Source organism: Furipterus horrens, unplaced genomic scaffold (genome assembly GCF_987537825.1).
Source record: "Furipterus horrens unplaced genomic scaffold, mFurHor1.1.pri manual_scaffold_1, whole genome shotgun sequence".
Lineage (NCBI taxonomy): Eukaryota > Metazoa > Chordata > Mammalia > Chiroptera > Furipteridae > Furipterus > Furipterus horrens.
This window is the reverse complement of record NW_028327171.1, coordinates 7,558,587-7,581,828: the sequence shown is the minus strand read 5'-3', so window position 1 is coordinate 7,581,828 and position 23,242 is coordinate 7,558,587. Positions and strand designations below refer to the sequence as shown.

At 52.4% G+C, this 23,242-nt stretch overlaps 1 protein-coding gene across 5 annotated transcripts in view; it reads left to right on the top strand.

The window, feature by feature from the left end:
• The first annotated feature begins 69 nt into the window (after positions 1-69).
• TMPRSS2 (transmembrane serine protease 2) overlaps positions 70-23,242 on the top strand; it is a 33,331-nt gene continuing 10,158 nt past the window's right edge. The window contains exons 1-8 of one of the 5 annotated variants that reach the window (XM_090271858.1): positions 926-971; positions 5,361-5,491; positions 9,138-9,208; positions 11,250-11,472; positions 15,570-15,656; positions 16,391-16,510; positions 20,274-20,400; positions 21,606-21,716. In XM_090271858.1, the coding sequence (XP_090127984.1) occupies positions 9,194-9,208; positions 11,250-11,472; positions 15,570-15,656; positions 16,391-16,510; positions 20,274-20,400; positions 21,606-21,716 (683 nt within the window). In that variant the 5' untranslated portion in view covers positions 926-971; positions 5,361-5,491; positions 9,138-9,193. Of the gene's footprint in view, positions 154-867; positions 972-1,004; positions 1,234-5,360; positions 5,492-7,071; positions 7,189-9,137; positions 9,209-11,249; positions 11,473-15,569; positions 15,657-16,390; positions 16,511-20,273; positions 20,401-21,605; positions 21,717-23,242 lie in introns of those variants that run through there. The other 4 variants (XM_090271849.1, XM_090271865.1, XM_090271854.1 and 1 more) reach the window with 4 other exon arrangements.

Below are 23,242 nucleotides of genomic sequence, written 5' to 3'. Positions count from 1 at the left end.
CCAAGGCAGCACGTGACTTGGAATGAAGTCGGTTTTCTTGTGTTTCCACCTTACTCTGAAGTAACCCACGTTATTTGGTGTATTGCGAACAGTATTGGAAAGAGCCTCCTAATGGGCCGCGCGGGGAAGGGGAGCCAAGCCTTCTGGACTAAGGTTTATCTCGCTTCCTTTCCTCACCCACTGTCCCCTTGCTTTCGGTGGGCGGGAAGTCCTGGCGCCTCTTCTGGGGACTTGCTGAGGAGGTGGGAAGGGACTTAAGACCTGAGGGCAGAGAAAGGCGGCGCAGGAGAACTAGGGAAGGACCCGAGTATGCGGCGCTGCATCCTCCGACGCTAGTGTCCGGGCCAGCGGTCCCCGGGGGCCGACTCCTGGGTGCTCGCCGAGGGCACAGAGGCCGGGGTGGGGGATGGGGGGGAGCTTGGGGCCAGGCCCGAGCCAGCCGTCCACAGGAGCTCGCGAAGCAGCAGCTCCTGGCCTTCCAAGGCGTCTCGATCAGAGTTCACCGGACCCCCCTTCCTCAACCCCAATCAAGTCGTCGGGCTGAAAGCGCCCGCGACAGACGAGGTCCAGCGGACTTGGGGAGGGAGACGCACTCCTCCCCAGCCCTAAACTGCCAGCGGGGAAACGGGGCCGGGGTAGCGTCCCCGGAGCTCCCTCTAGGTCCCGCCGCGGGCCGGGGCCGGGAGCACGTCCCCCACTTTCCCTAGGGGAACGCCTCCTCCGGTCGCCCCCGCCCCGCCCGGACCGGCCCCGCGGGAGCCGCAGCTCGGGCCCGTCCCCACCCCCAGCTAGAGGTGACCGGTACCTGCGCTGGGGGTGTCGCCCTGGGCGCTCGAACACCGCCTCCCGGGATTAAAGCGAGAGCCGGGGAGGGTCGGAGACTCCCGCGCGGGACAGAGGAGGACACGCGCTCTGTAGGAGGCGGAGGAGGAAGGACTCGGGGCGGGAACACCGGGCCCAGAGAGCTGCAGGTAAGCGTCTCTGTGCGGGGCACGGGGTGCGGGCTCCCGGGCGCAAGAGGGAGGACCTGGGCGCCGAGAGCGATCCCTGCACTCGGTGTGGGTGTCGGAAGTGAAGCCAGGTGTGAGCAGCGGGAACGCTGCAGGTGCCGGACGCGAGGAGCCGAGCCGGGCAAAGAGCCCTCCGTGGGGCTGGGGGGATGCCGCGTGCCTGGGACCCCTTGGCGCGCCGCTCGGAGACCCCCGGCCTCAGGCGGCTGGGACAGGTTGTCCTGTGAGTCCCTGGCCAATTGATCGAGGAAGAAGGTGCCTCGGAGTCCCTTGGGTGGATCATTTCGGGCGGAAACGGCTCCTGCGCCACTTGCTCAGGATGGAGACCAGGGGTGCACATTTTTCCTTCGGGAACGAGGAAGAGGGGGGCGGGTTGTCGATCCGTTTCTTTGTTTCGGGAAAATCTCTGCAGCCCTAGAGTGTTACCTGAACTCCTGCTGCTTGGTTCCCTCCCGAGGTGGGGAGAAACTGGAAACTCGCTGAGATGCCCGGAGCGATACGGCCGGCGCGGCGGGGACGGTGGGGAATGGCCCCCGAAGGGTTCCCGCGCGGGGCATCAACAGCCCGGCGGCCCCCGGGGAGGGACTGCCCTTAGCCGGAGCCCCATTGCGGCGCCCCGGCAGCAGCGATCAAAGCTGTCTCCCTGGGCACCGGGCACCCGCAGGAACCGGTCAAGTGGAGGGGTCCTGGACTTTGGGCGCGCGCTCCCTGCAGGAGAAGTCCAGGTACCTGGGAGCTTCGGTCCACCGCATGCCGGACTCGGGACGGTTGCCAGGCAGCCAAGCGCACCGGACAGGCAGTGGGAACCTTGCTCACGGCCCCACGGGCCCTGCGGGAGGATTGCTTTAGGGCCCGAAAGTTTGTGGCTACCGGCATTGGCTCACGCCCAGGCCTGTGCGTGCGCAGAGCCCCGAGCCCGTATGGCGCAGAGCCGCCCAGCCTGAGGGCACAGCACAGTGGTCCCGAATTCCGTTTCGGATGCCCAGGCGACAGGCCTGATTGGGATAGGGCAACGATGACATGGCGCCCGAGGTCGGCCTGGTCTGCAGGGTTCCCAGAGCTCAGCCTCGAGGCTGCGCACCCCTCGATTCAAACATGCTCATTAGCCGTCGGGGGCGGGTGGGGGGGGGGCGCTGAGGTCAGGGGCGCACACAGGCGCGCTAATCCTTGCGTCCCTGGCGCTCATGGCGGTGGAGAGCCACTCAAAGAATGGAAAATCACAGAGCAGCAAAGCGGAGTTCCAAGACGTTTAGAAAACCTAAAGTGAGGGGAAGGTTGTTGACTTTGCCCCGGAGGTGGGAGGGTTCGCCCGCAAGCGAGAAAAGAGCCAGCCTCCTGGGACTAAAGGTGCGGACAGGAAATGTGCCTCGGAGTTTTCCAAGGACAGGGCACCTGGGTGTGCAGGCACTGAAGAATCCTAGCTTCCTAGGCAATCCCTGCTGCGGAGGGAAGTGGGGGGCCTGGTAGGCCAGGGGATGGGGAGCCCCTCAGGACTTCACCAGGGGTTGCTTCCTGCTTCCCCAACTTTACCAGAGGCGCTGTTTGCCTCCATCCCCCACCCCAGCAGACCCTACTGGGCAGAGCAGGTTAGAGTGGAAGGCAAGTGCTTCCCTGAGCAAGCAAACACTCAGTGAGGGAGTTGGTAGTCCAGGGGCTGGGCCCCCTGCAGACGGGTCATTCCCATCTGTGTTCCAGTTTTTCAAAGAAAGTAAGGGGTGAGCAGCCCGGACCGCGTCGCCCTTGGTTTGGACATTTGCTTTGTCCCCAACAACTTCCTTATTGATGCGCCCAAGGTCACCCTTCTAACAACTGGGTTATGTTGTTCCTGGAGTACCTTGGAGCTTGGCACCTCACACCCTGGCTGCCCTCCCCTGGGCCAGTCACCTTAACGGTAGGGACAAATTTGACCACACTGGTATTCGGATAACAACAAATACGGAGATGGCACCTTCTTTTAGACAGGCATTATTCCTAACCTGTTCAATGCAATTGAAAGGAAACTAGCAGAGAGGGGAGCTAACTTGTCCAAGTACCCTTAGGGAGAGCTGGGGACAAGGGCAGGCCATCTGGCTCTGGCCTTGCTTGGTACATATGTCACTTCCCTTGCCGTCCTTACAGGGGGTTGAATGCATGAAAGCCAGTGGAAGGAAGGAGAAAGGGGAGCTGAGAATGAGGCCTGAGTATGGGCCAGGCTAATGTCCCCCTAACCTGGGACCAGCCCCACCTGTGTGCTGCACCCTTCCATTGTGACATGACAGAGTGCCTGGGACTCCTCAGTGGGCCTGAGCGTCCTAGGTGGTGAGGCACCTAGGTACAAGATGCTGGTGAAATGTCTTATAGAGAGAGAAACCTAGACACACACAGGACATTGTGCCAGTAATAATCGTCATCTTATAAGGGTTCTGACTATCCCTCTGGGTCCAAGTTTGGAGTGACAGTGGGCGGTCCATCAGAAGGTATAAACCAGCACCCGGGGCTGTGACTCTCACTCTTCCCTACCTGCATCTGTGGCAGGGGCCCCGAGACAGCTTTGTAACAATATGGGATCATTACCCTGGTTCCAACTGCTGCATCAGACTCTGGAGGTGGGTAGTCTCTTTTTCTAAACCTTCCAGAAAAGACCTCTCAAGTCTAAGCCTTGGATGTGGGAGCAGAAAGGGAAGGCGATGGGGTCAACTTATCAACTGGTTGGTTTGTGATACTTAAGGACTGGAAGCTGCCCTTGCTGGGGAGGGGAGTCGAGGAGGGTCGGGGGGTGGGGGCATTCAAGGCCTCGAGGCCTTTCCCATCTCTGTTCTCTCCCACTGCTCAGGATCCCCCCAGGTGGCCTCACTTCCCGCAATTGCTGAGCCATTGCTGCTCTTCCTGGCCCCTCTGTCCTTTCCAGGGTGCCTGTTAGGAACCCCTGAGATCAGGTCTGCCCCAAGATAAAACAGGTGGCCTCTGGGCATGGGGTACAAAGTTGTCATGGACCTAAGAGATGAGATCTGTACTGGGGTGGGCTTGCTGAGCTCCTTCCTCGCTTGGAGTTGGGGGGCTCCAGAGGCCATCTTGGGGACCTCTGGCTTGCAAGTCCCCAGGGCAATGGGTCCTGGTATAAGGAAAGGGGACACATGGTGCCCCCATGCTGTTGACCTGACTCTCATTACATGGGAAACCCCCAAGACCAGCAGAGGACTGGGCTGCCCACGCAGGTGGCATGGGGACAGTCTAGAGCAAGAGTCTGAGATCAGGAAGGGAGAAGAGCCCAGCCTGAGACCTGCCTTGTCCCAGCCACTGGACAGTGGTCAGGAGAGGAGGGACTGGGACATGGGAGAAATGTCACAGGCAGCTGTGGAAGCACCTTGGGAGAAAGGCAGACACTGATTTTCTGGAGGGGGAGTTTGAAGAAGGGAGGTGACCCAAAGACATGCTTTTGCTCTTATTAGAGGTGAGCCAGGGAGGAGGAGGGACAGAGTTGCTCTAGGTGGCAATGCCAGGCATTTGGTTTGGGTGTCTGGATGGAGGTAAGCCATCAGGCATCAATGGTGGAGTGGGCGGCATGCAAGAGGGGGTGTGGGCGCAGAAACGTGATAAGAAAGACAAAATGTTGGGAGGCGCTGCGTGTTTGCAGGTGTGGCTGCTTAAGTCTGGAAGGTCATACAAGGACAGGCCAAACTGAAGAACTGGGGCGCTCGAGGAGGCTGAGAAGACAGGGCAGGCTTGTTGATGTGGTTTAGTGGATGCTTGCTAGAACCATATTTCCAAGTGAGAGCCGAATTGGAAGATGAAACAAAGCCCAGTCTTTATTAGTGCTGCTTCGTATGTGGCTTGAGCCCCAGCATCAGGTTCCCTTTAAGGTCACTGCCTTCCAAGGGGCCTTCCTGGCCCGGCGCCGCACCTGACCTCATTTCAGCCCTTGGTCTGGGTTTTCTAGGGACGACAGGTTTCATTCTTCGAGTTTCTGACCACACAGAAGAAAAGATCATGTCTGGCCTCCCAGCTAAAGCCCAGTTCTGTTCTAGAATATTCTTGAGAAATGATCTTCTAGTATTAAATCAAACAATTTTAGGTTTGATCACTCTGTTCTTTCCAAGGCAACCCAGTTGACATTTACTTTCTCGTGGTTGGAAACATGGTTTCCTTGGACTGAGTTAAACCTGCCTTTCTGATATTTCTGACCGTTTTGATTCTGGTTTCGTCCTTTGGATTTACACAGTAAATGGAGTCCCTTAGATGCTGGAAGGTAAATTCTAGCTGCTGTCATGGCGTTACCCCAGAGTGCTCCTCATGTGCTGGGCATGGGCTGGGGTACTTACACACTTTGTCCTTGCGACAACCCAGCTTATTTGTATTGTCCCCATTTCACAGATCAACTGGCCCAAGTTCTTTGAACCTTCGCCAGCGGCCTTTGCACACTCTCTCGTGGAGACCCGGCGCTGGCTGGCCCGTCAGGGCCGCGCTCAGTTCTGCACACCTGGCCCTGTGGGGTTTCTGTCCAGGTGCAGGCGTTCCGGCTCTCTTGCTCCCAGCTTGCATCTTACCTGTTTGGCCTTTGGGACTCAAAAAAACACTGAAACAGTTTCTTTGTATCATACAAGCTAGATTTAAAAAAATAAATAAAACTAAAAAAGACCACACCCAGTTTCTGCCCTACAAAGTTTGTTGGGACAATGAGGCATTCATCAGAAAAGAAACCTGGAGGGGGTAGGCAAAGCCTCTCCCGAGGTGATGTCTGTCTCTGTCTCTGGCTCATCGCGGTGCAAGCCGTTTGCCTGCTACCCTTATATGTGTTCGTGGTGAACTATTATTTAAACCTACCACTGTCTGTTAACTTGCACAGTGTATGGTGTCCCCAGCAGATATGAGAGCATCTTTTTGTATAATGTGATTTTGAGAACCATTTGAGGCATAAGGGACTCTTGTGGGTCATTTGTTCATTGGATGGGGAGTCTCTGCCGTGGTTGCTTGCTTTGGCGTTTGAAGAAGGGACATAGAATCTGAGGTCCCGGAAGGTGGGCCTTGTCGGCCTGTCTTACCTTGACACACCTGCAGCCCCTTGAAGGAGCCCAGTGGGGCCCTGCGCTGGAGCAGATGCGTGAGTGGGGGGTGAGTGGTGACGCCAGCAGAGGCTTCGTTATAGGGAACACCCCTGAGCCCCTGGATGGGGGGCTGGGCTCGTTTGGATGAGTTTGGTGGTTTTCCAATTATTCTCTGGCAGATAAATGGATGCTGGGGTGTCCAGAGAAAAGACGCGATGAGAAGAGACCATTGTTGTTTGGGAATAGCTTTGTTATGTCATGGGGGGCAGGTGGTAGGTTTCCACGGCACGGTCGCAGGTGACTCAGGTGTGACTCAGCTCGCTGAAAGCAAGGCCCGCAGTGGACCGAAACGAGCGTGTTCTGCAGCGTGACTCACTCGGATGATGGTGGAGCCAGTCGACGACAAGGAGGGATCAGGACCTTTGAGGCATATTTGCTTTTTTTGTCACTTAAAGGAAAAGTGCTTCATTGTGCTTGGCATTTGGGAGGAAGAACAATTGCCCATACCCTTTAAATGACAGGAGAGAACATTCGTGGCACGGTATTGTCTGTCCGTCTGTCTTTCTGTCTCTGTCTGTCTGTCTCTCTCTCCATCTAAGCAGCCTGGCTCCTTTCAGGAACCAGTTAGAGATTTGCTATCTTGTGTGGGCGTGGACACGCTGTTTGAAGAGGGGACCCAGACTGAAGATGACCTCCGGCTCTCCTTTCAAAACGAGTTCCATTGTGAGAGGCTCCCCATCCCTTCCTCTTGGCCAGAGAAAATTAGAGGCAGCCCCCGTCCCGACTTCTATCCCAGAGTCTGGGTTGCTTCTCTGGCACACTCAGCGGTTTTGGTCTAAGCTGGGCGGGCCGTGGGATCGCTGGATGAGACAGAATACCCTGCCATTCCTCTGGGGCCCCCTGGATTTTACTGGACAATTCATGGCTGCGGGTCCCTGTGGGCCTTCCTCTCCGGCTTCCTTGTCTCGCTGTTAGGGATCTTGCATGAATAGGAAGCCTGGATTTTGAGCATGGATTCCTTTCAGAGGGCTCCTCAACTGGGAAAGCCGCCAGTGGGTTCGAATGTCCATTTCCTGAAACTTCATCCAAGCCTGTGACTGGTGAGATAGCGCAGGGGCGCAGCCAGCGACTGCCACGACAGCAGGCAAACCAGAGCGGTGAGAGCGTTTGCTTGGCCGGGACTCTTTGGAAAGTAATCTTGGGAAGGTGACCAGTTTATTCCTGCTTAGACCAGAGGGGAGTGGAGCTGACTGCGCTGCCACGGATGTTAAGTCTTAGAAGGCCCTCTCCTCAGGGGGCAGAGACAGGAAAGGTATATTCATAGGGGATACTTGCGCCAAGTAAAGGCTTAAATGTTATATTTATATTCTAAATGGTGAACCTGCCTCCTTGCATACTGATCAGTTCTCTTTCCTCTTACCCAGAAAGCTACTGACTTTATTAATCTTAAAAAACCTCAGTGCTATCAGTATATTCTTATATTTTATCTATATAAGGGTAAATAGATGACCTGGTGTATTTGGGAGGATCTATTCACCGAGGTTTTCCAAGATTAAAAAACCATCCTCATGTTTTTATTCACAGCATGTTGTTATTTTTAGGTTAATGAATCAGATAATAGTTTTGCTGAGGAGACAGCAAGGTAGCAGTGTGCTGGAGCGGGCTGTGTTGCCTTTGGCTTTGCTGGATTTTCAGAGCGCATAGACTTCATGCTGGTAGCTCTGGAGCCCTTACCAGATGCAAATCCGCAAATGCCATCATTAGCCCCTCCCCTCCTCCCACCCCCAGCAGGCCGCTCAACAATTATCAGCCTTTCAATCACTTTTATTTAAAAGAGAAAGGTATGTGGCACCTATTGTGGGCCAGGCACCAAGAGCTTCACTAGCATCAGCTCGTCTCATACCCCCAACGACCCCGTAGTGGGTGTTACTATTATTGCCTTTTGCAGACAAAGACACTGAGGCACAGGACCGATAACTGACCTGCCCCAGATCACAGCTAGTGAAGGACTGAGCCGGGGTCTGGATCCAGAGGCTAGTCCCAGAGGTCGTGGGCTTAACCATACTCGGTGCTGCCTGCTGCTGTCTGAGCACCTGCTGTATGCCAGGCACTTGACTGATGGGAGATATTCAGACCTGATCTGGCCCGCTTCGAAGTCCAGAGCTTTCTCATGGGAACACAGTCTTGTGCATGGATGATCGCAAAGGCCTTTCCTCGAGATGTTCTTTGGCCATTGTCAGAAAGCAGGGACAGGCCCTCATTTGTTCACAGGAGGGAGGGTGATGTTAGAGGGGGTTTTCCCACAGAGCTTTTCATGTGGACAGTCCTCCTAGATATCACTGTGAACTATTGAGAGCCATCAGCAAAGAAATGACCCAGGGCTTTCTTTTCAATTGGAAACTGTCCAAATGACTAGTTCTGAATTTCTTGTTTCTGGATTTAAGCCCGTAAATGGAGTAGTGGGTGGGTGTGGATGTGTTTTACAGATTTTTATAAAACATATGTGTCTATTAAGAAATGGAAGATTCCATATGGCGTGTTTAAAAAGCCAGGTGTGGCCTCTCGTGGGTACTAAGCTCCGGACTGCCTTCTCAGGGTGTGCAGCTGCTTCCTCGTCTCATGCCTGGGGGTGCTCTCTGTGCAGCAGCAGCAGGGTAGCATCTGATGGCACCCGCTGTCACTCAGCGCCTAGCACGGCCTGCACCCTCTCGTTGAATCCTCAGCCGAGCAAGACAGTGCCCATGACTATGTCCAGCCTGTGCGAGACTCAGCGACGTTCAGTTATTGCCCAGTGGTACCTCCGGGCAGTGGCCCTGCCAGGAGTTGATCCCAGGTGTTTGCCTACCTGTAGCCTCTGCTGAACTTGAGGCTTTGAGTCCCCTTGTGTGTGCTTCTAGTCCCCGGCTCCTCCCTTGGGTAGAGGTAACCTAAGGGAGGACGTGGCCGCAGCCCCAGACTTCTGCCGTGACGGGCTGTTGGGAGGACGCGGCTCTTTGTTCTGGAGAGACGTAACTCTCCCCTAGACAGGTCTCTAGTTCTCTCTCAACTGATCTTCTAGAAGCTAACTGGTATGGAAATGTTACGGTCTTATCGTTCTTTTTTCTAGGTCAACTTGAACGTTCCGAATACCTACCATTACCTGATGCTGCAGATAAAGCCAGGATGGCTCTAAACTCAGTAAGTGGTTAACTACTGCCCTTCTGGACTTTTCTTTGTTCTCTTTTCCTTTCTGTTATTTCCCGGGCCGTGTGCGGCTCAGCACGTTCAGAGCTGTGTGTCGGGCCTGTGTGTGTTCCTAACGTATAGGTCTCCTATACGTTACAGGTGAGCAGGAGTCAGGGTGCGGCCCCATAATAACCGCCCGGGTGAGAGTCTCAGAGCTGTGGGTGGTTGTGGCCATGTGGGTCCTCACCTTGGCCCGTTCTCTTCCTGCTCCGAGGGTAGGGATGGGGCAGAGGACAGGGTCAGTGATCAGAGGAGGTAAGTGGAGGGGAAGAAAGTGTGTAGGATACACGGGGCAGCAGACCGTTGTGTAGCCTGGCTTCCTGATACGCTGGGCACGCCATGACTGACTGGGCTATTGGGCTGGCTCTCTCCCCCCGGCCACCCCCCGACCCCCCGTTGGAGACAAACGCACTATCCTCATGCACCATCTTACCTCACTGGTTCATTTTACCTCTTGTATACCCGGGAATAAGTGCGCTTAGGAAGGAGATGTGTTTAACAACAATTTTCTAGACCCTATATCTGGAAAAGACACCTGTTCCCCCCACATACACCCCTTTGCTTGTTACTAGTATATATATTCCCTGGGTCCATTTTAAATTTCAAATCCACTGCACAGGACTCTGCCAGGAAAAATGGCTGTGCTTGCTGCAGCCTTTCCTGGGTAGACGGCATGTTCTCAGATGCTTCCGATAGAGGCCAAACACACGTGCTGCCTGCTTTTGCCTCTGGTGCCCCATTTAGATGGGAGATTGCGTCTCGTTTTCTCTTTCTGTCTGCCGCCCTGGTTTAGACTTATAATCTTTGGACTTTAGAAGGAGAACGTTGGTGAGTTATTAAGCTGGGAGCCTGCCTGTGGCTCATTTCTTTATAATCACGCTTCCCTGGAGGCTCCGTTGAAAATTCTAAGCATTATGTTGCTTCTGGTCGGTGTACTGGTCCTCTCTGAGATCGCAATCAGTAAGAGATAAGGAGAGGAATTAATGCAAGAGAAGAAGGTTTGTTTGCATGGGGACCTCAGATGCTGATAGCTGGCCAGTGTGGCCTCCCAGCCAGTGGGTGACGGAGGGGCACTGATGTGGAGAAGATTGCAGGCTTGTGGGTTTAGGCTTTTGGACCCAGGGATTCCATGCACAGGGGTGTGTATAGCTACAGAAGTTCACACACTCTCCCCAAAAATGCATGTGCTGTGTAAGGAAGTTGTTTTAGGCAGAACTGCTAGGCAGTCTCCAGTTGTAAACCGGGTGCAGGCCCATTAATAAAAGATTGTGAGTAAATATGATACATTTTTATAAGAGAAGAGGAGAGAGACAGGGAATTTGCAAATAACATGCATAGGTAAATTTCTTAACCTCTGCCCCTCACGTGTCTCTCTGCAAAATGGATATATTGATAATTCTGGCATCGCTAGTCCGTAACTTTGCACCCCGATCTCAAGGTATTGACTCATTCCCAGACTTCTAAACTTTTTCTTAAAAACTGAATGTGTGAAATGGGGGAAGAGGGTCAAAAGGTACAGATTTCCAGTCTTAAGATAAAATGGCCTGGAATGTAATGTACAGTGTGGTGACTATAGTTCACAATACTGTTCTGCATATTTGAAAGCTGCTAAGGAAATAGATCTTGAAGGTTCTCATCACAAGAAATAAATATGGTAACTATGTTTGGTGATGAAAGTTAACTAGATTTATCGTGGTGATCATTTCATAATTTGTACAAATATCAAATCATTATGTTGCACACCAGAAACTATTACATGTCAATTATACTTCAATAGAAAAAGAATGAATAGTAAACAATGAGAACTAAACTCTATTGATAATTAATTAAAGATGTTGGGTAGCTTTTATTCTAGGCCGGTTTAGCTTTTGGCATAATTGTAGATGCCCTCACAGGATCTGCTGACTGCTTCTCAAGTGTTGTCGGAGGGCAACAGGATAACCTGTAGGGTCGTTTGGGTCCCCTATTATTCGTCTTCTTTTTCATTGTGTAGGGATTACCACCAGGAGTCGGACCTTACTACGAAAACCATGGATACCAGCCCGAAAGCCTGTACCGACCGCAGCCCGCCGTGGCCCCCAGCGCCTTCTCCGTGTATCCGGCTCCCTACTACCCAGCCGCGGTACCCCACTACACCCCGAGGGTTCTGACGCACACTTCGACACCCGCCATCCGCACCCAGCCCAAATCCCCATCGGGGACTCTCTGCACCTCAAGTAGGGCCCTGTTTTCGTGTTTATTTCCTATAATGGAACCCGAGTGTGGGGTCCGTCTTCTCTAGTGGGCTCTCTCTCTCCACCAGCTCAGTGGCCAGCTCTGCTGTGCTGCTGGGGCTGGCGTGTTCCACACGCCTCTCCTGTCTCCCTCCGCTGTGTCACAGCTGTCTGCTGCCGGGTGTCGGTCGCCTCCTGCCTTCCCGGGAGTCCATGGGCTGCGAGGATCTCGGCACTTCCTTAACTCCCTGGTCCCAGCCTTGCCTCCCAGGATGGGCTTTCAAGATGGGCCTCTCTCTCTGTTCTTAGCGTGTGTGGTTTACCTTGAATAAATAAATGGCAAGCTCCGGACGCAGGAATAAACTAACCTTCCCTTGTGGTGCAGTTCCCTGGATAGAGCCTATTGAGGTTAAGATGCTCAATAAGGATTTTGTATTTAGGGATTGAAGGGCCTCGTGTGGTTGTCATGACATTGTCTTGGCTTTAACGACCTGTAGACAGACGACTGGCACAGGCTGTAGAGATGAGAGGGCTGAGGGACCGCCGGCTCTGTGTCCTTTGCCTGTCCCTTGATCGTGATCTCTTTTATCCTCTCCCTCATTTTCCTTCTCTGCATTTGACTTTGTCCCCTTCCCTCCAGACACCTTCTTCTTCGTTTATGCTAAGAGCTGCCCAGTGTGTCAGTCGGCTAGAATGGCTAGTCCTCTTCTAGAACCGGTACAGTGGCTATCCCAGCTAACACTGGCGTTGGTAATGTTTCTATTTTATTTGGGGAGATGTGCGTGCATGTGTATCCAACTTGTGCTGTTCCAGATGAATAATAAAGTGAATTTCTGTGTGTTCACCGCAGCATAAATCGCGGGAACGAATAGGGCCTGTGTTGTTTGGAGCCCTGTTCCCGAGCAAGCGCCGCCTCTCACCCCCTCTTCACAGGGCTCATTCGGGCTGCTCCTTCTCTCCGCCAACGTCTGGTCTCTTTGGTCCCAGCGTGCGCTACCCCTCCATGGTTCCTCCTCCTCCATCATGTCTTCTTCCCTGCGAGCGTCTCTTCCCCTCTCCTACTGTCTCTGTTCAAGGAAACGCTTGCCTCTGCGCTGATGTCTTTCTGGTGGTGGCTGGGTAGGTTGCGACCAGTGGTTCTCAATCAGGGGTGATTTTGACGCCCAGGGATATTTGTCTGGAGACAGTTTCGGTTGTTATAACTGGGGGAGGGGATGGCTACTGGCATCTCCTGAGTAAGTGCCAGGGACGCTGCTAAACATCCGACAGTGCACAGGATGCCCCTCCAGCCAAGAATGATCTGGCTGAGATGCCAGTCATGCCGAGGCTGAGAGCTTCATTGGTCAGGGTGGTGGGAAGGAAGCCAGGTGAAGCGGGTTAAGGAACCCCAGACAGTGGTAGCTGCCTCCTAAGGAGAGAGGACAGTGCTCAGAAAGCAAGGGGTGCCTCTTGAGGTCACCACCTTTAGCAGGCCGTACTCATACCCGTGACTGTCCCACCGGGGCCGACTCAAAGAGCCCACTTGCCTGACAGGCATGTTTTCATTTCTCCAGGGGGAAAACTTGGTAACGGCAGGTGGCTGGACAGGAATATAAATCTCTGGGCAATTACTTTAAGGCAATTACTTTAATAAGGGAAGACTATAAGACCACACACAGGATTTTGCTATCTAAAATTGTCCTTTAAACTCAAAAATAGCTTACTGAACCTACCTTGGTATTATTTTTTAGAAGATTTTGTTGGCTTATACCCTATGAAATATATATATTTTATAAGTGTAACGTTTGGCCTTGGAAGTATTTTTAAAATAACATACTATTATTTCTAGATTAGTTTTAGGTTTATAGAAAAGTTGAGTGTAGAGAGTCCGTGTATACCTCCTTCTCCTCATCTCACCCCTAAAGCTTCCTGTTGCCTTACCTTAGTGTGATATATCTATTAAATCAGTCAGCCAATATTGATACATTATTATTAACTGAAGTCTTAGTTTTAAATTAGAATTATACCATTTTTATCATATATTCTGTTGGTTTGGACAAATGTGTAATGACACGTGTCCCTTGTCATTACAGTACCCTCTGAATGGTTTCACGCCCTAAAAGTCTTTGTGGTCCACGTGTTCATGCCTCCCCCACTGCCCCCAGCACTTGACAACCACTGATCTGACTGTCTCTGTAGTTTTGCCTTTTTTCCAGAATGCCATATAGTTGAAATCATATAGTATGTAGCCTGCTCAGAGCCCTGACAGTATTTTGCAAGTTACTGAAATAGCCCATATCAGAAGATTCCCTCATCAGGAGCAAAAGGGATGTTCGTGGACCCAATGCATCTGCTTGCTTTAGCTACAGTCATGGGGGCTTCACATTGAATCACAGCATCTACGCATCTTTCCATTTAGGTTTTGGAGACTGAGGGTCAACAACCCTGCGGTGCTATTTATAGTTAACACTAGAACCAGTAGGGCTGAATAATCAACCATAGACTAAATTGATAAGGATGCAGGTCAATGAACAGTAAGTCATGACTAAAACTCAGCAACAGACACAGTTGCAAACCAGCCCCAAGTCAAGTCTGGACTGAGCAGACACTGATTACGAAACGCTTGTCCACCGAAGGTAAACCTGGGAGCGCCCACAGCCCACGTGCTCCTCGGGAGAGCTGGGCAGATTGCCTGCCACACACCCGAGAGGTCACAACTACCTCATTTAATATCCCTTGACTCGCCAGGCAAGCTGTTTCGTTCTTCTTAGATTAAATAACGCACGTGGACGTTGCTCTCCTTGGCCAATGGGTGATATTGGTCATTTGGGATAGCCCCAGGGAGCATGGCCTCTGACTCAACTCTGCTCTGCCTGCCTAAGAGACAGAGTCACTGTGGGCCAGGTTCTGACAATGGGACAGGGTGGCACTGGGCATTCCTCAGACCAGTGGCCTTGGCCTCACCTGTGAGCCTGTCAGAGCTGCAGATTCATGCTCCCTCACCCCCGTCTGAATCCCAGTCTCTGGTGATGGGGCCACCGCCAGGAAACTGGCTAACAGGCTCCCCAGGTGATTCCTAAGCCTGTTTCAGTCTGAGAACAGACTGTGGAATTCAAAGAATGTGACAACAAAACAAGAGGCTTGGCTCTGAGCCCAAACCACATGGGCCAGCTCTGATCCGTCCACTCCCGAAGCTGAACTACTCGCTCTGCTTGACTTCAAGAAGCACACCTGTGTGCCTGGGATGCACCAGGCCCCCCCACAGTGTCCCTCTCTCCAGCCCAGTGTCCTCCCATATAAACCAAGGGGGCTGGAGGGTCTGCTGAAATGCCTTTTCCCCTTCTACTTCTCCCCCCCCCACTTCTGAGGAAAGCTGCCGGGAGTACCTGGCCTGGGGCTGCCCTCCACGGAGGGACGACTGGGGGTGAGGGTGTTTGGCACTGCCCTCTGAACCTTTACACGACTTCTGGCTTTCGTGCTGACCCATGATGGCACGTCAGTTAGTTTTGACTAGCAGACACTGGTTACCTTCTCCGAAGTCTTTATTCTTAGCTGGAAAGGTTCCTGCTCTCAGGCCAAACGGCCGAGGTCACTGCTGCCCAGCAGAACTTGCCACAATTGTAGCATGGTAGCCAGCGGCTACACGGGCCACTGAGCACTTGAATTTACATAATTGTTTAGTCATTGAACTTTACATTTTTATTTATTGATTGAGAGACAGAGAGAAACACTGATATTTGTTGTTCCACTTATTGAGGCATTCAGTGGTTGATTCTTCTATGTGCCCTGACTGGATCAGACCTGTAACCTTGGCACATCAGGATGACACTAATCAACTGAGCTTCCCGGCCAGGGCAAGGCCATGCTTTCTAAAAGAGCTTAACTTTATTGTACAATATGTTAGTTTGTTTATGTCATGCTTTTTGGTCTCCAAAAAGCATAAAGTTTAGTTTAATGGAACCGTTAAGACCTCCCAGGATATGTCCTTAAAAGTCACCTTGTTAAACATAAGAAATTATTATTTCTTGATATGCTATATGATAAAAGTAGTGGGTGAAATTTGAGAGTGTGACTGCCAAAACGCCTTTCCGATGAATCGTAAGCTTGTCTCGTTCCCTCAGAGACTAAGAAAGCACTGTGCATCGCTGTTTCCCTGGTGACCGTCCTCGCCGGAACTGTGGTGGCTGCTGTCTTGCTCTGGAAGTTCAGTAAGTGTGGAGCAGCCACCCTGAAGCTGGAGAGGGCAGGGCGCAGGGCCAGGGGTGGGTACTCGGGCTGTCGCGGTACACCGACCGCTCAGTGGCCGGGGGTCCCTTCCTGAAGTTCCTCTCTTACAGAGCGAGCTGCCTTCTCTTGGCTTCTGTTAGGCACGGTGGCGCATGAGTGCCCGTTCCTGGGAGCCGGTGATCTCTTTGTCCGGGTTGCATGGTCCTTCCTAATCTCATGCCATTTATGTAGTGTTGACACACGGCAGGAGAAGCATTTCAAGTTTGCCCAGTGGTTTGGGGCACTAGGTGCCACCTGGCACTCTGAGCTCAGGTTCCCCGCCTTGGGGCCATACCAGGTCCCTGTGCCACAGTGTACAGCAGTGGGCACTGCTGGCCCGGTGTGCCCTCCCCCTGCCACCAGCCCTTTTCCATCAGCCGTGGGCCATGCAGACCCATAGGAATCACCTGTAGGGCAGAGAAGACATGGAGCCTGTCCAAGGCCAGGAGTCCCTCCCTGGCCCTGAAAGGAGCGTGCCCTGGGGTCTCCGTGTTGCTGGCCTGTGGCCCTCTCTCCTTTGATATGTTGAAGCAAGGACACATCCCCTCTTGTTAAATGTAAGGGGAAAGGTGCTTTCCCCTTGTTACTGGAGGGAGACGACAGAACTCTGGTGGGTGTGGAGCAGCTTCCTTGGTTTCTGAGCCTGACGGGTGTCTCTCTCCCATCTCTCTGCCAGCGGAGAAAAAGTGCACGGTGTCAGGGATGGAATGTGGCTCCTCAGGGACCTGTGTCAGCGCCTCTCACTGGTGCGACGGGATCCTTCACTGTCCCAGTGGGGAGGACGAGAACCAGTGCGGTGAGTGGGGGACTGCATGCAGCCAGCGGGCTGGGCGCTGGGGTCCACCATGTCTGGGGCTTGATGGTGCAGGCCTGTGCCCTGCACGTCAGCCCATTCCATCATGAATCCCCTACCTGGAGCCTTGGGTTAACCCCGATTTTCAGGTGAGGAGACAGACAGGCTCAGAGAGGGTGTGCTCCTTGCCCTGCATCACACAGCAGTGGGAGGGACAAGACAGGGCCTGTCCTTGGGACATGCTCACTCCTGTCTGCCACAGGATGTCACCACACAGCAGTGGACATGGGTAACCAGAATCAGCTGTAAAGTGGAGGGCACACTAGGTGTTTCTGGCCTTAACAGGGAAAGTGATGCTTGCGTGCCGGGGCTGGGCTTCGGTCACTGACACCGACCCCTGCCACCTGATAACTCTGGGGAAAGACTGTCCCCTCATGTCATCTTCCTTCCCCTGTGGCCCTCCTTAGCGAGCTTTCTCTTCCAGCACATCCTCGCCTCCAGGTTGGGACATGCTATCTGTCCGGGCTCATGAATTCCTCCCTGGGGAAGCCTGGGTCCTGGGTCGGCCTCTGCCACCTGCATGGCCACCTGTGTCCTCAGGTGAATGCCTTGGACTCTGTGTGCCAGGAGCTCCCGGTCGGGAGTGTTTGCACTTGCAAGTGACTCACTCACTCTTGAAACTTTCGACATAGTGCCTGCCTTTATTTTAGTGATGACATACAACATCTATCTCCATTTTCTTACATGAAGTGGGGAGTTTTTGAGGTTATGTACAAACACATATGTAAAGTACACACTCATATGCACACACTCTGACGTAGACACACCACGTATACAAACGCACACTCTCATGTACACACACCACGTATACAAGCGCACACTCTCATGTACACACACCACATATATATACACACATACACACGCCTGTTCACCAGCCAGTTAGAGTTTACCTTAGAGGCAACTAATATGAGTTTCTTGCTTCTCCTTTGAGAGGGATTTTGCATTAAAGAGCAAATATTGTTTGTATGTTAAGACATTTCCCAATGGTTACCATTCAGCGACCCCACGGCACTTGTGATAAACATCCTGGCATCAGATGCTGCCCAGAGCTCTGTGTGTTACCGGTCTCGTCCTGGTGGTTTAGTTCTGCCCACAATGTGCTGTCACACGCATGCGCCACCTATGTGAACACATTGTAGAAAACATTCCCAAAGGTAAACCACTGGGTCAGAGGGTTGTGCGTTTGTAACATGCTAGGTCGTCCTCAATGTGGTGTTATCTAATTTCCGTATCGATTATTCATAGAAAGCAAAGCAGACAAACGTGATGTGTGTGATCTATATTAGAGGAGAAAATGCATGTGATGTGCTTCTAATCTGTCCTTGTAGAGGGGAAGTATTTTTCTACCAGGTGCACGTCTTCAGACATTAAAGAATACCACCGAGCCCATGGAGAACATTCCAGAATGTGTAGAGCTTTCTTTCCAAGGGCATATATATGTAAATACATAGTGTGTATATATGTATATTCTTAACATTAATTCTACTTTCTACATCTATTGCTGTACTTCCTGGGAGTATTAAAATGTCAGCAGAGGAATGGAAGAGGCATGTGAAGTGATATAGTTACCATACTGTTTTGGACACCTGAGATTTGCTAAAAGGCAGTCCTAAGTATTCTCATCATGGAAGGAAGGAAGGAAGGAGGGAGGGAAGGAAGGAAGGAAGGAAGGAAAGGAGCAAGTTGAGGTGATACATATGTTAATTAGCTTGACTCTGGCAATAATGTCACAATGCATGTGTACATCAGAATACCAAGTTGTACACCTCAAATATATACAAGTTTTATTTGTCCCTTATACCTCTGAAAAGCTGAAAAAAATCATGACACTTGAAAAGGAAACCCTGCTTGAGATGAGCTCAGGCTCCGGAGCATCAGCTGTCTCCTGGTTAGCATTTGAATGCAGATGGTTCGAAGGGGAAAACAGTCTCCGAAATTATCGACAAATCAAAAGTGAAATGCCTCCCTTACTTTCTACCGTGTCAGTGTTTGGAAGTATATTTAATTCTGGTTACTTTTAAAAAGTTAGTAAGACTTTATTTTCTAGAGCAGTGTGAGTTGTACAGAAGTTGAGCAGAGCACAAAGTTCCATTATTATGACCTGAAGCCCCGCGGTCATAGTGGGGTTCCGTCTCGATGTTGGGGACAAATGTATAATGACATGTCTCCATTTTTATAAGGTCATACACAGTCATTTCCCTGCTCAAACACCCCCTATGTGCTATCTGTTCATCTCTCCCCCAGCCCCAGGCAACCACTGATGTTTTTACTGTGCCCTTGGTTTCCAGAATGTCCTAGAGTTGGCATCATCCTTTATGTAGCCTTTTCAGGTTGGCTCCTTTCCCCTAGGGATACGCACTTACGTTGCCCCCATGTCTTTTCATGGCTTGGTGGCTCATTTCTTTTTTAGCCCCGAATAATATTCCATTGTCTGGATTCAGTCAAGTTTGTTTATCCACTCACCTAACACGTGGCTAGCTCCCACGTGGCATGTGGGATCCCTCATCACGGAAGCGTTGGGAAATCGTTAGACCAAGGCTGGTATTTCACGGAGGAATGTCAGTCAGAATGTCCAGCAAGTCACGGCCCACAGACGGGAGGCGAGAATGAGGCCTGAGAATAACCAGTCCCTCCTTTTACCCTTTGAGCCCACCCACAGTCCCCCCAGACCACAGAGCGCGTCTTTACTGGATGCTCTGGTCAATCTAAGTCATGTAGGACTGCACCCTGTGACCCCCCACTTGACGTTTCTCCCACGCAATGAAATGTTCTCAGAATTCTGAGTTGCAGCTACTTCTAGGCCGAAAAAGAAATGGCGTTGGGAGGGGCTCACGCTGTATTTATAAAGTTTGATCTCTTTAAACTAAAGAGCTGTGCTGTTGGCAAAATGTGGGTGAATTTCAAGGCAGAGCCTTACAGGAGGTACGGGGCACCTCCCTGGGCGCCCAGCCGGGTCCAACGTTTGGGCAAGAGGCCGTCAACGTGCTGTTCCAAGTGATGGTTGAAAGGGCACTTTCCAAAAACCATTGGTCTTATTTAGTTATTTCTTCAAAGTCGTTTTATTGAGATATAACTCACCTGCCATAAAATTCACCCTTTTAAAGTGTACGATTCGGTGGCTTTTACATTTTCAGATATGTGCGGCTATCACCACGATCAATTCTAGGCTATTTCTCTTGCTCCAGAAGCAATCCTTGAGCTGGCACCCTTATCCCTCCTCCCAGCCCCTAACCCCGAGCAACCGTTCACCTCCTTTCCGTCTCGAGACGTTTTGCAGAAACGGAACCAGCCCCTGGTGTCTGGCTTCCGTCACTCAGCAGGGTCTTTAGGGTCCGTGGAGTTTCTCGTGTGCAGGCGTGTCTTTCCCCGCTGTGGCCGAGTAACGTTCCATTGTGCGGATGCACCGGAGAGTGTGTGTCCATCCGTTGAGGGACACGTGGGTTGTTCCCACCTTTTGGCTGTTGGGAAGAGCTGTGGGGGAACACCTGTGTGCAGGGTTTTGCCTGAATCATTGTTTTCCATTCTTTTGGGCGAAGAGCACTTTCCGGCAGGGAAAGAAGGGATTTGCTGCATCCCTCCTGTGTGGTCAGCGCCTGGGGGAGAGGGAGCCGGCCACCGCCGAGCCTCTGTGTTGCGGGGAAGGGTGGGGGTCCCGCGGCAGCTGGGACACTGGCCTGGCACTCACAGGCTACCTTTCTTCCTGCAGTGCGTCTCTACGGCACGAACTTCATCCTTCAGGTGTACTCGTCCCAGAGGAAGTCCTGGCACCCGGTGTGTCAGGACGACTGGAGCGAGAGCTACGGGAGGGCAGCGTGCCAGGACATGGGCTACAGGTGAGTTGGGAGCCCCACGGCCTCACGGGTGGGGCCGGGCACCGTGGTGACCGTGACAGGCAGCGGAAACTTAGGGAAGCCCCGTGGTCCTTGCGCCCCTCCCTGGAAGTGGCAGCCACCGACAGGTGTCTCCTTCCCAGCACCGATTTGTCCAGTGAACATGGCTCCCTGCCCCCTGCCCCCACCCTGACTTGACCTCCATCCACTCCTGGTTACTCAGGACCTTCCCGTGCTGAAGTCACCAGGGTCCAGGACGCTGATGGAGGGCCTACCAGGGTGGGGGGTGAGTGGGGAGGGCTGGATGGGGGAGGTTAGCACCTGGGAGGCAGACAATGCGGGCTATTGAATGGGAGAGAATTGCTCATCAGATCTATACAGGAGAGAACTCTTTCCTGCATGCAGCCACAGGGAAGGTGGGAGAGGAGAGAGTGTCCCTCCCAGAGAGCCCTGGCCCGGGCAGGGCTCACCCAAGCATCCCTGGGGCATCCTTGGCAGCCACCTGGCTTCATGAGGGAAGGCTGTGTGATTTTATTACCACTGTCTCTTCCTTGGAGTATCCCTGTGTAACTTCTGTGCAATGCGAGGGTGTTCTCCATATGCCAGTTTTCACAATGAATTACCACTTGATAAGAACCTTGGCACCTTAGCTAATGAAACACTTCAAAATGCCACCCCCACTTCAGGGTTGAAGGGCATAGTGAAGCCCCTGTCCAGGACCTGTATTTATAACTGGGGGCATTTTAACACCTCTAAATTTTGTTAGATCATATGTACATACCCATCCTTGTTCTCATTTCTTTTAAAAAAAAAAATTTATTGTATTTTTTTCCATTGCCATTTAGTCCCCTTTACCCTCCTCCCCCAACAATCCCCACACGGTTGTCCACATCCATGAGCCCTTTTTCTTTTTTGCTCGGTCCCTCCACCCCTCCCCTCCCCCCACCCCACAAGCTGTCATCCTGCTCTCCATCTATGAGTCTCTCCTCATTTTTGTTTCTTTCTCCTAATCCAAACTAGATTAGAGACAAGACCGATGGAGGACTTGAGCTGACTCTTGTTTAAAACTTGTGATTTTGTTTTCCAAATACTAAGGCTTTTAAAAAAAATCTGAATTTCGTGCAGAACAAGTATGGTGATATAGCACAGGATTGGTGGTATCTTACCACTCAACCATTATTTTTAATATGATTTTCTGTCTTTTTTAGGAATAGTTTTTATTCTAGCCATGGCATAGCAGATGACAGCGGGGCCACCAGCTTTATGAAGCTGAACCTGAGTGCCGGCAACACCGACCTCTATAAAAAGCTCTACCACAGGTATCTGGTGACTGCTGCTCCCCCCTGAACAGTCTGTAATGAGGACGGCAAGGGGTATCAGGGCATCGCCGTGGAGTGCGGTCCTTCTCAGCTGCGATGCTGCTGGCCTTGGCTGGGTTCTCATTGCCAGGAGCAAGGTTAACGTGCCACTTGGCTGTGCCCTCTGCCCTCAATGGTATTGGATGACATTGCACAGATAAGGGGCCACGTTGTTTTCTTCACTCTCTGGACGTTGGAGCTGTACCTACTGTGTGCAGGGAGCGTCTCTAGACCAACTCACCCTGCTTGCCAGGGACTTGGCTGATCTTAGCACTGAAAGTCCTGCTTCCCAGGCACCCCCACAGTCCCAGGCAGCAGGGATGGTTGGTCCCCCAGCCCCAAACCCAGTGTCCCATGATGCCCTGGGTGGGGGAGGGGGCAGGAAGGGGCGGCTGCTTCAGTTCAGCCAACATTTCCTGTACCTCCAAGCTGACTTGCTGTCCTGGGTGGGTCACTGTGGTTCTGGGTGGATCAAAGTGTGTCCTGGGGGTGGAAGTGAACCCAAACAACGGGTCATGTGATTGGTAGCTTAACCTGTTACTAGGATGGGGGAGGGGTGGACTTAAACAACTCCATTTGTTTTGCCTGTGTTTAAAATGTTTACAGTCTTCTTAGGATCATTATTACTGGAATGTTCTTTAATGAAAAAGACACAGTGTCCTTTGTGAATAAGCCTCCCTCAGCTCCCAGGTCCCTGTCCCTCCTCCCCAGGTGGTTAACCAGGCCCTCACCTTTCCGCAGGCCAGGTGCTGTCTTAGGGAAGGATGAGTTCACCCCTCTGCCCCTCCTTTCCTGTGAGTGGGAGGCTGGACCCAGGTTTGCATTCCTGGCCACTGCCTGCTGAGGTGTCCTGGGGGGGGGGGGGGCTGTCGCTGGGAATGTGACAGGGTGAGCCCCGGAGGAGGGGCGTGCACAGCCAGGTGTCCCCATCAAAGCATGGGGCTGCGGTTTGCCCGTGTGAGAAGCTAAACACAGCTGCGTGGGCCCTTTTAAAGGCTGTTTCCTTGTCTTTCTGGGTCACACATGGATTCGGGGCTGAGCAGGGGAGAAAAGGCCACCATCTCTCAGTGAGAGCCCTGGAGCTCATGGCCTTTGGAGGAAAGAAGAGAAGAGAAGGTCACTGCCTGCCTCGGGGTGCCTTCAGGCCGCCGTGGGGGCGGGAAAGACTTTCCCTTGGCTTCCAGAAATTGCCCTTGGATACTGTGGATGAAAAGGGGGCCCCATGCTAAACTGTGGGGGAGGCCTGCATGGCGGCCGGCCGTACAAACTCAGAGACCTAAGTAACCACCTAGGATGGTCTGAAACGAAAACTTCCTGACTAAAGTAGTTCTGGGATGGTGGTCCTGTCCTGGGGTGATATTTTTCTCTAACAAAGGCCAGTCTCTACCTTACCTGAGCCTGTCCAGTGCTGTTTTCATCTAAGATAACAGACCGTGGGGTGGGTGGGGAGGGGGGACCTCAAAGCACAGTCAGCACCAGCGTAGAGA